Below are 13,964 nucleotides of genomic sequence, written 5' to 3'. Positions count from 1 at the left end.
TGTAAGACCGCTGATCCTAGTAGCCGCTGAGACTCAGGTTGATTTGCAAAATCGGCCTGAGGATCAAGTCCAAACTTGGCAGAATACTTCGGGACACTAAAAGCGGTGTGCTCAGTCCTCGAGACTCAGGTTGGGTGCGGCCGACCAACCTGAGGATCAAAATCTCCTCGGAAACTATATTGCACATAAAATTTTCTGCATTGGACAAGCAATGCAGTAGCCCCCGAGACACTGGTCGGGTGGCAACACCAGATCAGGGGATCGATGTGCCCCTTTAATATTTGTAAATAATAAGCCCGAAGCCCAGTAGCCCCCGAGCCTTAATGCGGGCACGGGTGGCCGAATTAAGGATCAATATCCATAGTAAAATCACAAATTATTTGTAATGACTCTATGTATCCAAGTACTTTACGTCATTAATGCTCGGATCCGCATTGTACAAAACTTGTTGACCGACCATCGGCTTCCACCTCCTCGGCCAGTAGCCGAGGAGTGTTTGTCCTACTTTATAAAGCCTTTATGAGGGCAAAGATTTACAACAAACAAGGCAATCTGGCCATACGGTTTTATAAACAAAGGTACGCAGAGAGTTATATTACTGTTTAACAGAAGAAATGTCTTCCAAAGAAAATAGTCCCGCTATCGGTTCCTTTCTTTGGGTTGTCATGCTAAGCATGATCATTAAACCTTAGCTCTAATGTAAGAGCAAAATATTGAGGATTTAGTTTGGGAGGCCAGTTAATAGCCCCCGGTAGTGTTCGGCGACGGTCGGGGTCAAGCCGTAAACACTTCGGCCAATGTTATGAATGGCCCGTCCTAGTCATCGAATCGCTGACCAGTTTATGCTTATTGTGACAATCAGTTTTCGGCTTTCTCCACTAAGGTGCTTAACCATGTGAGCTGGAAGCACAATCGCAGTGGTTCTCCCTTTGCACGCCTAGCCGAACAAAACGGAACGTAGGAAGCAAGTGCAGGAGCCGCGCAACCCAACTATTGACCGAAGACACAATTCGAAACCGATGCATATATAGCAATATCTGAGAATGTTTTTGCCGAATCCCTAAAGGTGTCCGGCGTTGCACTGCGAGACTAATGCTGGAAAAGCACAAATAGTTTAAAAGTGCCAAAAAGCTTGGAAAACCAAGAAACGTCAGTAAAAACATGACGTCCGAACAATATCAAGTGTTCGGTGCCAATCCGAAAGTTGGTCTGAGAAAAAATAAGTGCTTCTGTCGTGCTTTAACATGATACATCCTATCTCAAGACTTCGAGCGGGTCAGCCTACGGCTTCAACCTCCTATCCCGAGGGCGGAGTACTTCTCATCAGGCCAGTTTAGCAAACTAAACTCTAGCGGCTTTGAGAGAGAAATTAGGCTCCCCGGCTAGTGACCGCACACTCGTGTCGAAAAAGGAGTGATAAATAATAATAAAACTTTGTAACGACTAAGAAGAAGAACACTTATTATAAAACGGCTCAAATAAACTTAAGAGCCCCCAAGTGACTTGGGTAGAAGAATGATTGCATGTACCGAAGTACTTATATCATATCTATGTTCAACTGAACTTTAAACGCGTCTTAACCGACCGTCAGCTTCTCCCTCTTCGGTCAAGAACCGAAAAGTGTTATGTACTCCATCGGTCGAGAATATCGACGGTGTTTCCAATAACCAGGCAATCAGGTCATAAGGCTGTAACAGACAAAGCGCGCTCAGGAAACTTATGCTATATTACCGTGAAGTGTAAGAAGCATCTTCGAAGAAAATAGTACCCCCACCGATACCTTTCTTCGGTGCTCATTGTTATTATGAGACTTGTGCAATAGATTTTTTGTACTCATGAGTTCCGTTGTGTGCCGACCATCATTGAATAACTATAAGAGCGCCAGCTTTCGGCTTCACCCAGTCTGAGGTCCGGTTTGGGTGACCCGATCGTGACAACCGCAGAGATGCTCCCTTTACTCCCTTGCCGAACAATCAGGAACGTAGGGGTAAACACAGGAGCGAGGCAACCCAGCTTGCAAATCGCTTAAGTTAATATGGTGCATATTGTGGCATAATACACGAACAAGGAACGAAGCCGTACAAATATAATCATATGCAAGAGGAAAAGCTTCATAAATGAAGCCCCCAAGTGAATTGGGTCCTTGAATTTGTGTGTCACAAACAAAGTTTGGAAAAGGAAATTTTTTACAAGCAACTTTTTTCCAAAAAGGTATAATGCTTGGTCGAACCGAACACAAGTTAGAAATTAAAGCTTTGAGCATGAAAGCGACTTAGCTGGTTAATGTGTTCGGTATTGATGACGCGGTCCGAGCTTGATGCGGGGCAAGGTTCCATCCCCCAAGCTGGTCCTGAGGTGGCGGAGCGGAGAGCTCGACACGCCGAAGTGGTGACATAGCACGGTCAATGCAGACCGGCGGAGTGACGCCGAAGTCCCCGGATCATTTTCCTGTGCACAAAAAATAGTGCAAACCTGAGATAATAGTAATAATGATAATTAAAAAAATGTTGCATAATAAATAATTTATGCAAAGTGAGGAATAGAAGAAATATGGCCTGGCGCCGAAGTCAATGTCGATGCAGGGCGTCGGCGTGATGTAGTAAAGGCGTGGCAAAGCCAGAATTCGCAGGTTGGTCCGAGCTCCGGATGCGGCGTACGCCGGACTATGTATGGAGACTGACCGAACCACCATGCGACTGTTGTTAATTCGGCCACCATTTGATAGACCTATGTACATATGATGGACAAACCAGAGTAATAATTCCTTAGGAAAAATGAACCCAAACAAGCAAAAAATATTAGGGATTGATAGCATCTGGTTTATTTGTTGTAGCAATCCGAAGGAAGGTGATTCCCAAAATTGGGACTCGCTCCACACACCCATTTCCTGATGGGCGATAAAACGATGGCATGGCAATGCTGGTAAAGGTTGACTCGCCGAGGCAAAGCCCTCGGCGCAGCTAACGTGACGGAGCTGGTCGGCTAGTGACGCCGAAGTGTCCGGAGTAGGTTGATGAAGAGATGGCGAAGCCCCCGGTCCAGCCAAGATGTCGAAGCCTCGATGTCAGCCGATGAGTCGAAGTAGGTCGGCGTGATGGACACCAGCTTGAAGAAGCAATAGTGCGGCCCTGTCGATGCAGGTCGTGACGTGGTCGATGCTGGGCTTGATGAAGCGACCGTGCGGCGATGCCGGTATGCCCGCTCCGTGTAATCCATGGGGCGGCGATGTTGGTGATGATTTATCCTTCGCGATGCCGGACTCTTGTTCGGCTTGCTGAGATGATGATCCGAAGAAGTTGAGCTCGGCTAAAGTGACAACGTGTCTAGCACAGGTCGGCAACCGTGGAGTAATATTGCCGGACTGGTTTGACACCAGCATGATGTTGAAGATCATGTTCAATAGATTTTAAAGTTAGTGGGATGTGTTCGGAAAAGAAACACAATACCCCACACAAAACTTCCTTCAAAAGGGATGTCTGAAATCCTGTTCATAAAAAAGATGAACTCGGGTCAGATTCGTTTTCGCGCAGAAAATAGATCCGAAAAGTGATGCACTAATCGGAAGGTTCCCGGAGTTTGGACGGTAGGATCGAGCTGAAATTTTGAGAGGTGGTAGATATAGGAATTCCGCAGCCGATCAACGGTTGGATCTTCCAAAGGACGTCCGAGCTAGAAGCTGGACACCACGCCCTAAACTCATCCAAATTCCCGTCCAGATTTGACAGGGCTCCGGTATATCGTGGATTGCCAGAGATTCCTCCATCGGAACTCGACAAAATTTTCCAGGGTTGTTGTAGACTCAATTCCGCACAATTCCACCAAAGCTATCGTCAAAGAGATACTCGAGGAGGTGGTGGTGGCAGATACGAGTTCGCTGTCCAGAAAAACAGCACGGTCGCTTGAGGGCAATATTGACGTTGAGCCCTCGAGCTCCATAGATGATTCCTCCGTGATCTTGATAGAGATCGGAGTTGATGTTTGGTGAAGGCCCTCATCCGGACATGGTGATCCGAACACGGGGTGCAATTCTTGGTCGAACCAAGGTGACCAGTCGAGCTGGTGACGAAGATGCCGAAGTCGCAGTTGATCTGCAGGCGAGCCATCGATCCTTTTGGCGATCACACAGCGGAACTCTCAATGAAAGCACCAATGTCGGTGTCAAAACCGGCGAATATCGGGTAGGGGGTTCCGAACTGTGCGTCTAGGCCGGATGGTAACAGGAGACATGGGACACTTTGTTTTACCCAGGTTCGGGCCCTCTCGATGGAGGTAATACCCTACTCCTGCTTGATTAATATTGATGATATGGGTAGTACAAGAGTAGATCTACCACGAGATCAAGGAGGCTAAACCCTAGAAGCTAGCCTATGGTATGATTGTTGTGTATGGAGTTGATTGCCTACGGACTACAACCCTCCGGTTTATATAGACACCGGATAGGGTTAGGGTTACATAGAGTCCGTTACAATGGTAGGAGATCTTGAATATCCGCATCGCCAAGCTTGCCTTCCATGCCAAGGAAAGTCCCATCCGGACACGGGACGAAGTCTTCAATCTTGTATCTTCATAGTCCAGGAGTCCGGCTGAAGGTATAGTCCGGCTACCCGAACACCCCCTAATCCAGGACTCCCTCGCCCTTCCTTCCTTCTCCTTTTCCCTTCCCTTTCCTTCCCTCCTACTCCTACTACTTGGAAGGGCTCCTAGTTCTACTAGGAAAGGGGTATTCCTACTCCCGGTGGGAGTAGGACTCCCCTAGGACGCGCCATAGAGAGGGCCGGCCCCTCCCCTCCTCCACTCCTTTATATACTTGGCCAGGGGGCACCCCATAGACACACAAGTTGATCTTCGTGATCGTTCTCTTAGCCGTGTGCGGTGCCCCCCTCCACCATAATCCTCGATAATATTGTAGCGGTGCTTAGGCAAAGCCCTGCGAGGGTAGAATACCAAGATCGTCACCATGCCGTCGTGCTGACGGAACTCTTCCCCGACACTTTGTTGGATCGGAGTCGGGGGATCATCATCGAGCTGAAAGTGTGCAAGAACTCGGAGGTGTTGTAGTTTCGGTGCTTGATCGGTCGGGCCATGAAGACGTACGACTACATCAACCGCGTTGTGCTAACGCTTCCGCTTTCGGTCTACAAGGGTATGTGGACAACACTCTTCCCTCTCGTTGCTATGCATCACCATGATCTTGCGTGTGCGTAGGAATTTTTTTGAAATTACTACGTTCCCCAACAAGACGGTGCGCCACTACTATTTTCCCGCCTTCAAAATTCAAAAATACTAATGGCGCACCGTGGCCTATACTAATGACGCACATGTGGCCTATACTAATGGTGCACCGTGGCCTATACTAATGGCGCACCAGTGGTCCGCCATTAGTATACCAGATACTAATGGCGCACTAGTGGTGCGCCATTAGTAAAAAATACTAGTGGCGTGGTACTAGTGGCGCACCAGTAGTGCGCCATTAGTAGGCAAAACTGGTGCGCCACTAGTAGGCCTTTTCCTAGTAGTGGGCGGCTGGAAGTGTATCGCTATCCATATCCGACGAGTCCAAGGAACCGTCCGACGAGGATACGTCGATACGGGCTCGGGGCGGACTGCATGATCATATTCGACGATTAGGAGAAGCAGTGCAATAAAAGTATGCTATGAGTTACTCTGGTATCCGAATACTTATGACTTCGCCAGGGGCTTTGCCCTGAGTAACCACTCGTCTTCGCCGTCGGCGGCGGTGGTGGAACAGTCCGGAAGGAGAGTCCTTCCCTTTTTGGACCCTTCGGCCTCCCCGGTTGGGGCGGCCTTCCTTTTCTTGTCTCCCCCGGCTGGAGGGGGAGAGTCTTCATCTTCCTCCTCCTCGTTTTCACGGGAGGAGTGCGTCTCGGAGTTATCGGACGATGAGTCCGATACCACCTGGCGCCGGGAACTCTTTCGGGTTCCCTTGGCCTCCTTCTCGGTCTTCTCCGGCACCTCATAAGGAGCCGGAGTCCGCATCTCCGTCAGGAGAGCGTCCATAGGGTCTTCGGGCAGAGGGACCGGACAGTTAATCTTCTCCGATGTCTCCACCCAGTCCTGTCAAAGGCATGGGAGCTCAGACCCCGCACATGGTTATGCTATGAGAAATAAATACCCTACCAGATGTACAGAACTTACCGGATTCGCAGGGCGCTTCGCGCTTAGCCCGCGGTCCTTGGTAAGAGAAGGAGGGACCTCGGCGCCCTTGAACAGCACCTTCCAAACGTCCTTATGCGTCGTGTCGAAGAGCTCGCGTAAAGTCTGGTGCTGGGCCGGGTCGAACTCCCATAAGTTGAAAGCCCGTTGTTGACACGGGAGGATCCGGCGGAAGAGCATGACCTGGACTATGTTGACAAGTTTAAGTTTCTTGCTTATCATGTTCCGGATACACTTCTGGAGTCCGTCTAGCTCCACCGATGAACCCCAGGACAGGCCCTTCTCCTTCCAGGAAGTGAGCCGCATGGGGATTCCGGATCGAAACTCGGGGGCCGCCGCCCAACTGGTGTCGCGCGGCTCGGTGATGTAGAACCACCCCGATTGCCACCCCTTTATGGTCTCCATGAAGGAGCCCTCGAGCCACGTAATGTTGGGCATTTTTCCCACCATGGCTCCGCCGCATTCCGCTTGTTGGCCACCTACTACCTTCGGCTTGATATTGAAGGTCTTCAGCCATAGGCCGAAGTGGGGCCGGATGCGGAGGAAAGCCTCGCACACGACGATAAACGCCGAGATGTTGAGGATGAAATTCGGGGCCAGATCATGAAAGTCCAGCCCATAATAGAACATAAGGCCGCGGACGAATGGATGGAGGGGAAACCCAAGTCCGCGGATGAAGTGGGGGAGGAAAACCACCCTTTCGTGAGGTTCTGGGGTAGGGACGATCTGCCCCGCGGCTGGCAGCCGGTGCGCGATATCCGCGGCTAAGTATCCGGCCCCACGTAGTTTTTTGATGTGTCCCTCCGTGACGGAGGAGATCATCCACTTGCCTCCCTCTCCGGACATGTTTGGAGAGAGTTGAGGAGAAGGCTGTGGACTTGGGCGCTGGAGTTCGAGTGCGCGAGAATGGATGAGCAAGGAGGAAGAAGGCGTGGATAGAAAAAGGTGAAGCCTTATCCCTTTATAAGGGCGGACGAAACTATGCGCCCCCACTAGTCTGGTAAAACTCGCTTATCTCCCAAGCGCCGTAATTGATGGCGCGGTTGGGTTACCCACGTCCGTATTGATGGGAATCCCGTAATAAGGGGACACGATCTCTGCTTCGACAAGACGTGCCAAGGAAACCGCCTCGCGAAACACGCTGAGATAGGTTATGAAAAACGATTCGAATAAAGACCTGGTTGTGGTGTGATGTCACACTACGGGGTACGTCAGCAGAATAGATTTGTGTAAATATTATTCCCTCTACGATGGTATGTGGAACTTAGTTTGCAGAGCCGGACACGATCCTCGTGTTCAAAGATCTTCTATGAAGTATTTGGAGGAGGAACCCGCCTTGCAATGCCGAAGACAATCTGTGCGCCGGACTCATCGTCATTGAAGTCTGGTTCAGGGGCTACTGAGGGAGTCCTGGATTAGGGGGTATTCGGACAGCCGGACTATATCCTTTGGTCGGACTATTGGACTATGAAGATACAAGATTGAAGACTCCGTCCCGTGTCCGGATGAGACTCTCCTTGGCGTGGAAGGCAAGCTTGGCAATACGGGTAGATCTCCTTCCTTGTAACCAACTCTGTGTAACCCTAGCCCCCTCCGGTGTCTATATAAACCGGAGGGTTTTAGTCCGTAGAACAACAGACAATCATACCATAGGCTAGCTTTTAGGGTTTAGCCTCTCTGATCTCGTGATAGATCAACTCTTGTACTACTCATATTATCAAGAACAATCAAGCAGGACGTAGGGTTTTACCTCCATCAAGAGGGCCCGAACCTGGGTAAAACATCGTGTTCCCTGTCTCCTGTTACCATCCGCCTTAGACGCACAGTTCGGGACCCCCTACCCGAGATCCGCCGGTTTTGACACCGACAGTCAGCTTGTGAGTTTTCATCATACATGAAAATAAAATTAATACCCCAATTACATGGGAATTCCACCACCACCATGTCGCAACATTTCTCTCTACCTCACATAAACATCGCACATCATTGATCACACGGTCTTCATCAGGAGAAAATGATGATAAGCATATGGCTAGAAGTAGTGAATCTGCATTCAAGATGTGAGATTGCGCAATAGATCTTGCTTATACCAAGGGGCAGAGAAATGTACATGTGCTTACAACATCCATGCGAATTCCTGTTGCACTCCATTCGTATCAAGCTTGATTCCTATGGACATATTGCTACTATTTGGACGCATTATGTATTGTGCTGTTCCTCAACCAAATAATGTTACTTTTTGTGTCTCCTCGTAGTCATTTCAATGGATGGTTCTGCCAATATATGCTGGTTTCAAATGAGTGAGTAACTTGGACTTCAGTGCTTCACCTACTATGACCAGATCACATGCAAAAGAGAGACACCTCAGAACCATGGATTATTAAGAGGAAAGAACTTGCATATTGCCCATGATGACTTCTCTAAGTGTGCTAGTACAACAACGAGCTGTTGGCATTTGGGCATAGGGCTTCCATATTTCTGCTAACAAAGAGAAGACCAATAGCTAGTAATATGGGCACGTTCCCTTCTTAATTGCAGCATCCAGACTTTAGCACATTAATCTTTCAAAAATCAAAATCAATCGACTTGGGTGTTTTGCTCATATATGTAAAAATAAATAAATAAAGCATAACCTACATGTAAGTTATGAACCCGCCACCACCATCTTACATATACAGTTACATTCTCAATGACAGCGAACCACATCGTGCAGTTCATCCATCGATCCATCAAAACATGTAGCAATGTGAGCCATAGGTGGCATGCACAAGCAAACAAGAAGACTATAGATGGGCGCTTGATCATCACGGTCCTCTAGTTATTAGGTGAAGCAGTTGAGGCCACAACACCTCATCAGCAGACTCCTCAGCCATGTCCTACCTTTCTGCAGTTTGAAATAAAAGATAATTATGCAATAATTAAAACCAAATTGAACAATGGCAGTATTTGAAAACTTATAAAGCGCACCGGTCGTTATCTAAAAACATATTCCATACTGTAGTTTGTTGACTAAGAAACCGATTAGAGAAGTGTATTTTCAGCTAAGTTGTCGGATTCCCTAAAAAAAGCTAAATTGTTGCAAAACCGAAGCCATAAGCCCATAATTTTTTTAAATTTTATAACAACAAAAGAGCATGTTCATGTAGGCTTGGAATTATTGTGTTGTAATGTTATAACCCTGAAGTGCATGTGCAACAATCAATCATTTTCTTAAGCAAATCAAGTTCTTTCTTGTGTTGTAAACTTCCTGAAACTATGCAGAAAATTAATCTCATACATACCCGTAGTGGCTTGGCACAGAGCATGTCCGGTGGGACATCATACAGGTCGTCGTCAACAGCCTTGACCGCCACGAAGGAGAAAGGTTGCATTGCCACGTGGGTCCCTGAGTCATCCACCCAGGTTTGCCTCGCCACCTTGTGCTGCTGCTTCCCCATGGCGACGACGCCACTGTGGTAACCATTGAATTCCTCTTGAGTGATTTGTGTGCCGTGACAGGCTCGAAGTACTGGTTGACGACGGCCGTCGTCCAGCCACCGGCGTCGCCATCACCGAGGTTGTTCCAATCTCCGAACGCTGGGAAGCGCCTCCTGCGACACGCCCTCGCTCTCTGCACACACGTACATAAGCTGTCGTCAAGCTAGAGACCATGCAAAGCTAGGCAACACAGAACATATGTACGCCACGTCGCCTTGGTGATGCGCATGGCAGTGTCCAGTGTGGTGTGCTTGGTAAGGAATGCAATGTGGGCCCCGCACAAAAGGTAGCTCTGTCAGTAAATAGTGTGCACTAGTGTGACTATGCATGCACTGGTGTGCACTAGTCAGCCAGAGGACAGCTGACTGTTGACCGAGCGTGCACATGGTTGACTAGAGAACGTGTCGTGTGCTGCAAGCCTACCAGCCATTTTAGCTTCCAGAGCAAGGATCATATCGACTGGATTCTACACTGGGTTGACCCTGCTCAGACTTGGTGTTGACCCCTGCTCAGACTTGGTTAGCTTCCAAAGCAAGGATCCACTGGATTCAAGATTTGCCGACCATGGCCGTGGAGTGGATGCAAATGAATTTGGAGTCGTCTAACACATGACTGCTCGAATGGAAATGGAATGAAGCCTTACATCTGAACTCTAGCTACTACTCCAGTTAAGTATAGTTCGGTAGTATGTGGATCCAGTGAATACGCACCTTGCAGGCTTTGTGTACGGGGAGCTGGGTGTGCATCGCAGACTCGAAGCGTTGGGCGAGCACAGGCCAGTCGTCGCCGTCGCCGTAGTTCCATTCGCCGAACGCCGGTATCCCCTGGTGCCCCCTCGCTTCCTGCGAAAACCACATACATAAGCCATGGCAAGCCAAACGAACGCAACGGCAAGCAACATCGATCGCCATGATCAGCTCTTGATACGGAAGCCATACCTCCATTGGCTTGGTGCTGCCGGTGACTTGCTGGGCTTGGCGAGCACACACAAGAAACGAGTCTCCGAGTGATAGAGCAAAGAGCAGAGGTGCCTATTGACTCAGCGGAGGCAGCGGCTCGGTGTATTTATGTGGAAGAGTGCTTGGTGTGCCGAGGAAGGAAGACAACCGACTATGATAGAGGAAACTTGGGGCGGAGGGCAAGGCACGCACTACTACTGCATGTTCTGGTCGGGCTGATCTCTGCCCATGTGCATTTTCTCCGTTGAACATTTCAGAGCGGTGGCAAGAAAACAGAAGCTGATGCTGGTGCGCTCGGGGATCTAAGAAAAATGGTTGAATGAGTGTTGATGTCGTATCCACGGTGAAAAAATAGAAAGTAAAAATAACAAAACTAAGAAAACCAAGTTGCGTGTGGGTTGGTGCACCCGTAGTCACGTATGGGTTCCGGCGCATGCAATTTACGCGAAGGAGCGAGCATGCAATTAAACACATTCAGCTGTGCATCAAGGGCGAACGCCCGCACTAGCTACGTCTGCGCTGGACCCGCGCGCTCACGCGAAAGGGCTTCGCAGATTTTTTTTTTTTCACGCACGCGTCATCCCTCTCTCTCGTTTCCTCTCCCCCTGCTCTAGGGTTCCCAGCCCCACTGCACCGCCGCCGCAGCCCACAATCCCTCCCAGTCTCCCTTCCAATTCACCTCATCTCCTCCCGTGATGGCATCGGATCATTCCCCCAGCTTCTTTGTGCGCAGCCGCCGGCCTTATCCTCTTCACCGACGGGAGGAGGCGAGTAGCAGCCGCACCAGGCGGCCAGCAAGAAAGACGGTCGGGCATGGCTCCACCTCTCCCATCCTCTGCTCCTCTCCATTGCGCGAAGCGGCCCAAAGGAAGTGACAGCAAAAGGGCTGCCCACACAGGACTAGCGGCGCAGACGACGACGACACGACAGAGGATGGGTTGGACTGTCCCGGTCGGCACGGTGGCAGCTGGGTTGTGTGAGCAGCCGGCATCGAGGAGGAAGAGTCGCGGCTCAGGACCTTGCACTACGATAGTGCATCTTCTGCCGTCGCACCGGCGGAGTCCTAGATCTAGCCGGTCAGCCTCTCTCCCTCCAAGCTCCCAAGATCATCATGCAGTAATCTTGTCCTGATCTTGCTATTTATGCATCTCCATCCCTCATTTGTGTTCCTTCTATTTGCAGGTATTGTGGGAACCAAGTGTACATCTAGGGATTTCTTTGATTTGAAAACATAGTATTACAGGCTTCTTCTAAATTTCAGAAACATGGTTGTTGCATTTGGCAACATCGACATGGAGGAAGGAACCCTTGAAATCAGGAAGGGTATACATTTTCATTTTATCTCCATATGAGTACCTTCACATGAGTGATGATCCGGTGAAGATAATGCACACCTTCTAACTGTCCTCTTGGTATTGCAGAGTACATGACAGTTTTTGGACTTGCTGCTCCCTTCTGGCTCTTGATAAAGTGAATTTGCAGGTATTACTTCCAAGTCACAACCTACATATTTTAGAAATTCGTTGGATAAATATTTGAATATGGTGCTTTCCTAAGGAGGCATACAATTTATCTGACATTAATGAGAAAAATACATACTGTAACACATTGTAATTTGTGGTTGCCGTTACTGTAAAAGCAGGCTTTCAGAATTAAGTTACTTTGACACATAAAAGAGAAAAATCCAAAACTGTAATACATTGTAAAACTATCTTTTCAAATTTAATTTGTGGTTCACAACCACTGCAAAATAAACTTTCAGAATTTAAACTACTGTGAAATAAAACAGAAAATCCATAGTTTTAAAAACTGTAAATTGTGGTTCAACATACTGTAGAACACTATACACTAGTAGACTGCCCATGCGTTGCTACGGGCTTTTGAAATATTTTGCTGGTGTTATATAAAGTTAATGCATGTTAAATTTCACATGTAGAGACAATATAGCACGAACACAATTGCATAATAATTGAAGTCCACTTCACTTGCAATAATTGATAACAAAAAGGCAAATTGATGATGTATACATATAGAGCAATGATCCAATTAAAAATCCATTACAAATTATTAAGATCTACTACTTGATGCGCTTAAGAAATTCTCGCCCAATGGAAAGGATTCTCTAGCTTCATTCGCAACATGTTTTAGAAAGTATAATAAAAACTGCTTCCTCAATTCATACTCATCCCACACAAGCAAAAAAATGTAGTATGAGTACTTCACATCCAAGGTCTTCAAACATTTAACAGACAATACGCATCGCGCAAAGCGGCTTAACCGGTTCTTTAATGTCCCACCAGAGCATAAAATGAAAACCAAAATAGCGAGGCACCAGAGTCGTGGACATTGGAGGGGAGGCGGCTAAAGGTATGCACGACTCGAACACGGATCTGCTGAAGCACGGGCGTGGGAGCGACAGGGCGGCGCCGCGATACACGCGGTTGGAGCCTGGCATAGAGAGCGTGTCGGGCACCATGAGGAGCGGCAGTGCCAATGACGCCATTAGCAACGCCACCAGGATCGCCATGGACGGCTTTCCCCGCCTCCCGCCCCGCCCCGTCATCCTGTTTGCCATGTAGTTTATGAGCTAAAACTGAGCATTTACTAAACTGAGGTAAAAAGCATCGAGCATCATCAGCTATAAAACAAACTACATTTTCCTAATAATTAAGATGGCACAGGCATGAAATACCCATTGAACCAGTCATGAGAAATCTGAACCTTCATCGGGTTGCCGTTGTGTAAATAGGAGGCATTTTTGTCTATGTAACCTTGAGAGCACAGCACCGAGCATGAAAAATCTGAACCTTCCTCAAGTTTCCTTTGTGTAAACAGGAAAATTGAAATCCTTTGCCACACATCTGAACCTTCAGAGAAGCTGCTATCAGGGTTACATAGAGGCACCAAAAACTACTCTCAAAATTTCATTGATAGGCACAGATATTGGTCCTAAGAACAAAATAGACAGTCATGTTATTATTTGACAAAAGAATCTGGCATATTTACCTCAGTTTAATTAAGCTTCCAACGGAGACTAACAAATTATGTAGCCATCATTCCAAAAGCTTCGCCAGCATCAAAAGTTGGAGCACCCTGCTGAAAGGGATAAGGTAATCTTATCATGTCATTGTAGTAGAAGAAACAGAGACGTTCATTTTACTAAATAGCAAGGTTGGTGCAAATGGAATAAGCACAGCAATGAAAAACTGCAGCAGTGGTCGAGAATACCTAGCGCGGCAGTCGCCTGAGTACGGTGGCTTGCCATCTGGGCAGCCATTCTAAGGATGAAGGCGTTGGGCACAAACTTAAAAATGACTCCATGATAAGATAACATAAACCTGTTGCCTGAGGATG

General features: G+C 48.0%; 1 protein-coding gene across 1 annotated transcript; it reads right to left on the bottom strand.

Annotated features, from left to right (window-relative positions):
- Positions 1 to 8,688: 8,688 nt before the first annotated feature.
- On the bottom strand, positions 8,689 to 10,672 carry LOC125524479. Its single transcript, XM_048689528.1, has 4 exons — positions 10,590 to 10,672; positions 10,362 to 10,493; positions 9,456 to 9,784; positions 8,689 to 9,058 (listed from the first exon to the last, which is right to left on the bottom strand). Exons 1-4 carry the CDS (start codon positions 10,593 to 10,595, stop codon positions 9,040 to 9,042), a joined length of 486 nt encoding a protein of 161 aa, XP_048545485.1. The 5' UTR covers positions 10,596 to 10,672; the 3' UTR covers positions 8,689 to 9,039.
- Positions 10,673 to 13,964: the final 3,292 nt, after the last annotated feature.

The sequence above is a fragment of the Triticum urartu genome, chromosome 7 (assembly GCF_003073215.2).
Source record: "Triticum urartu cultivar G1812 chromosome 7, Tu2.1, whole genome shotgun sequence".
In the NCBI taxonomy this organism is placed as follows: domain Eukaryota; kingdom Viridiplantae; phylum Streptophyta; class Magnoliopsida; order Poales; family Poaceae; genus Triticum; species Triticum urartu.
Note: the sequence above shows the minus strand (reverse complement) of the source record. Positions and strands in the feature narration are given on the sequence as shown.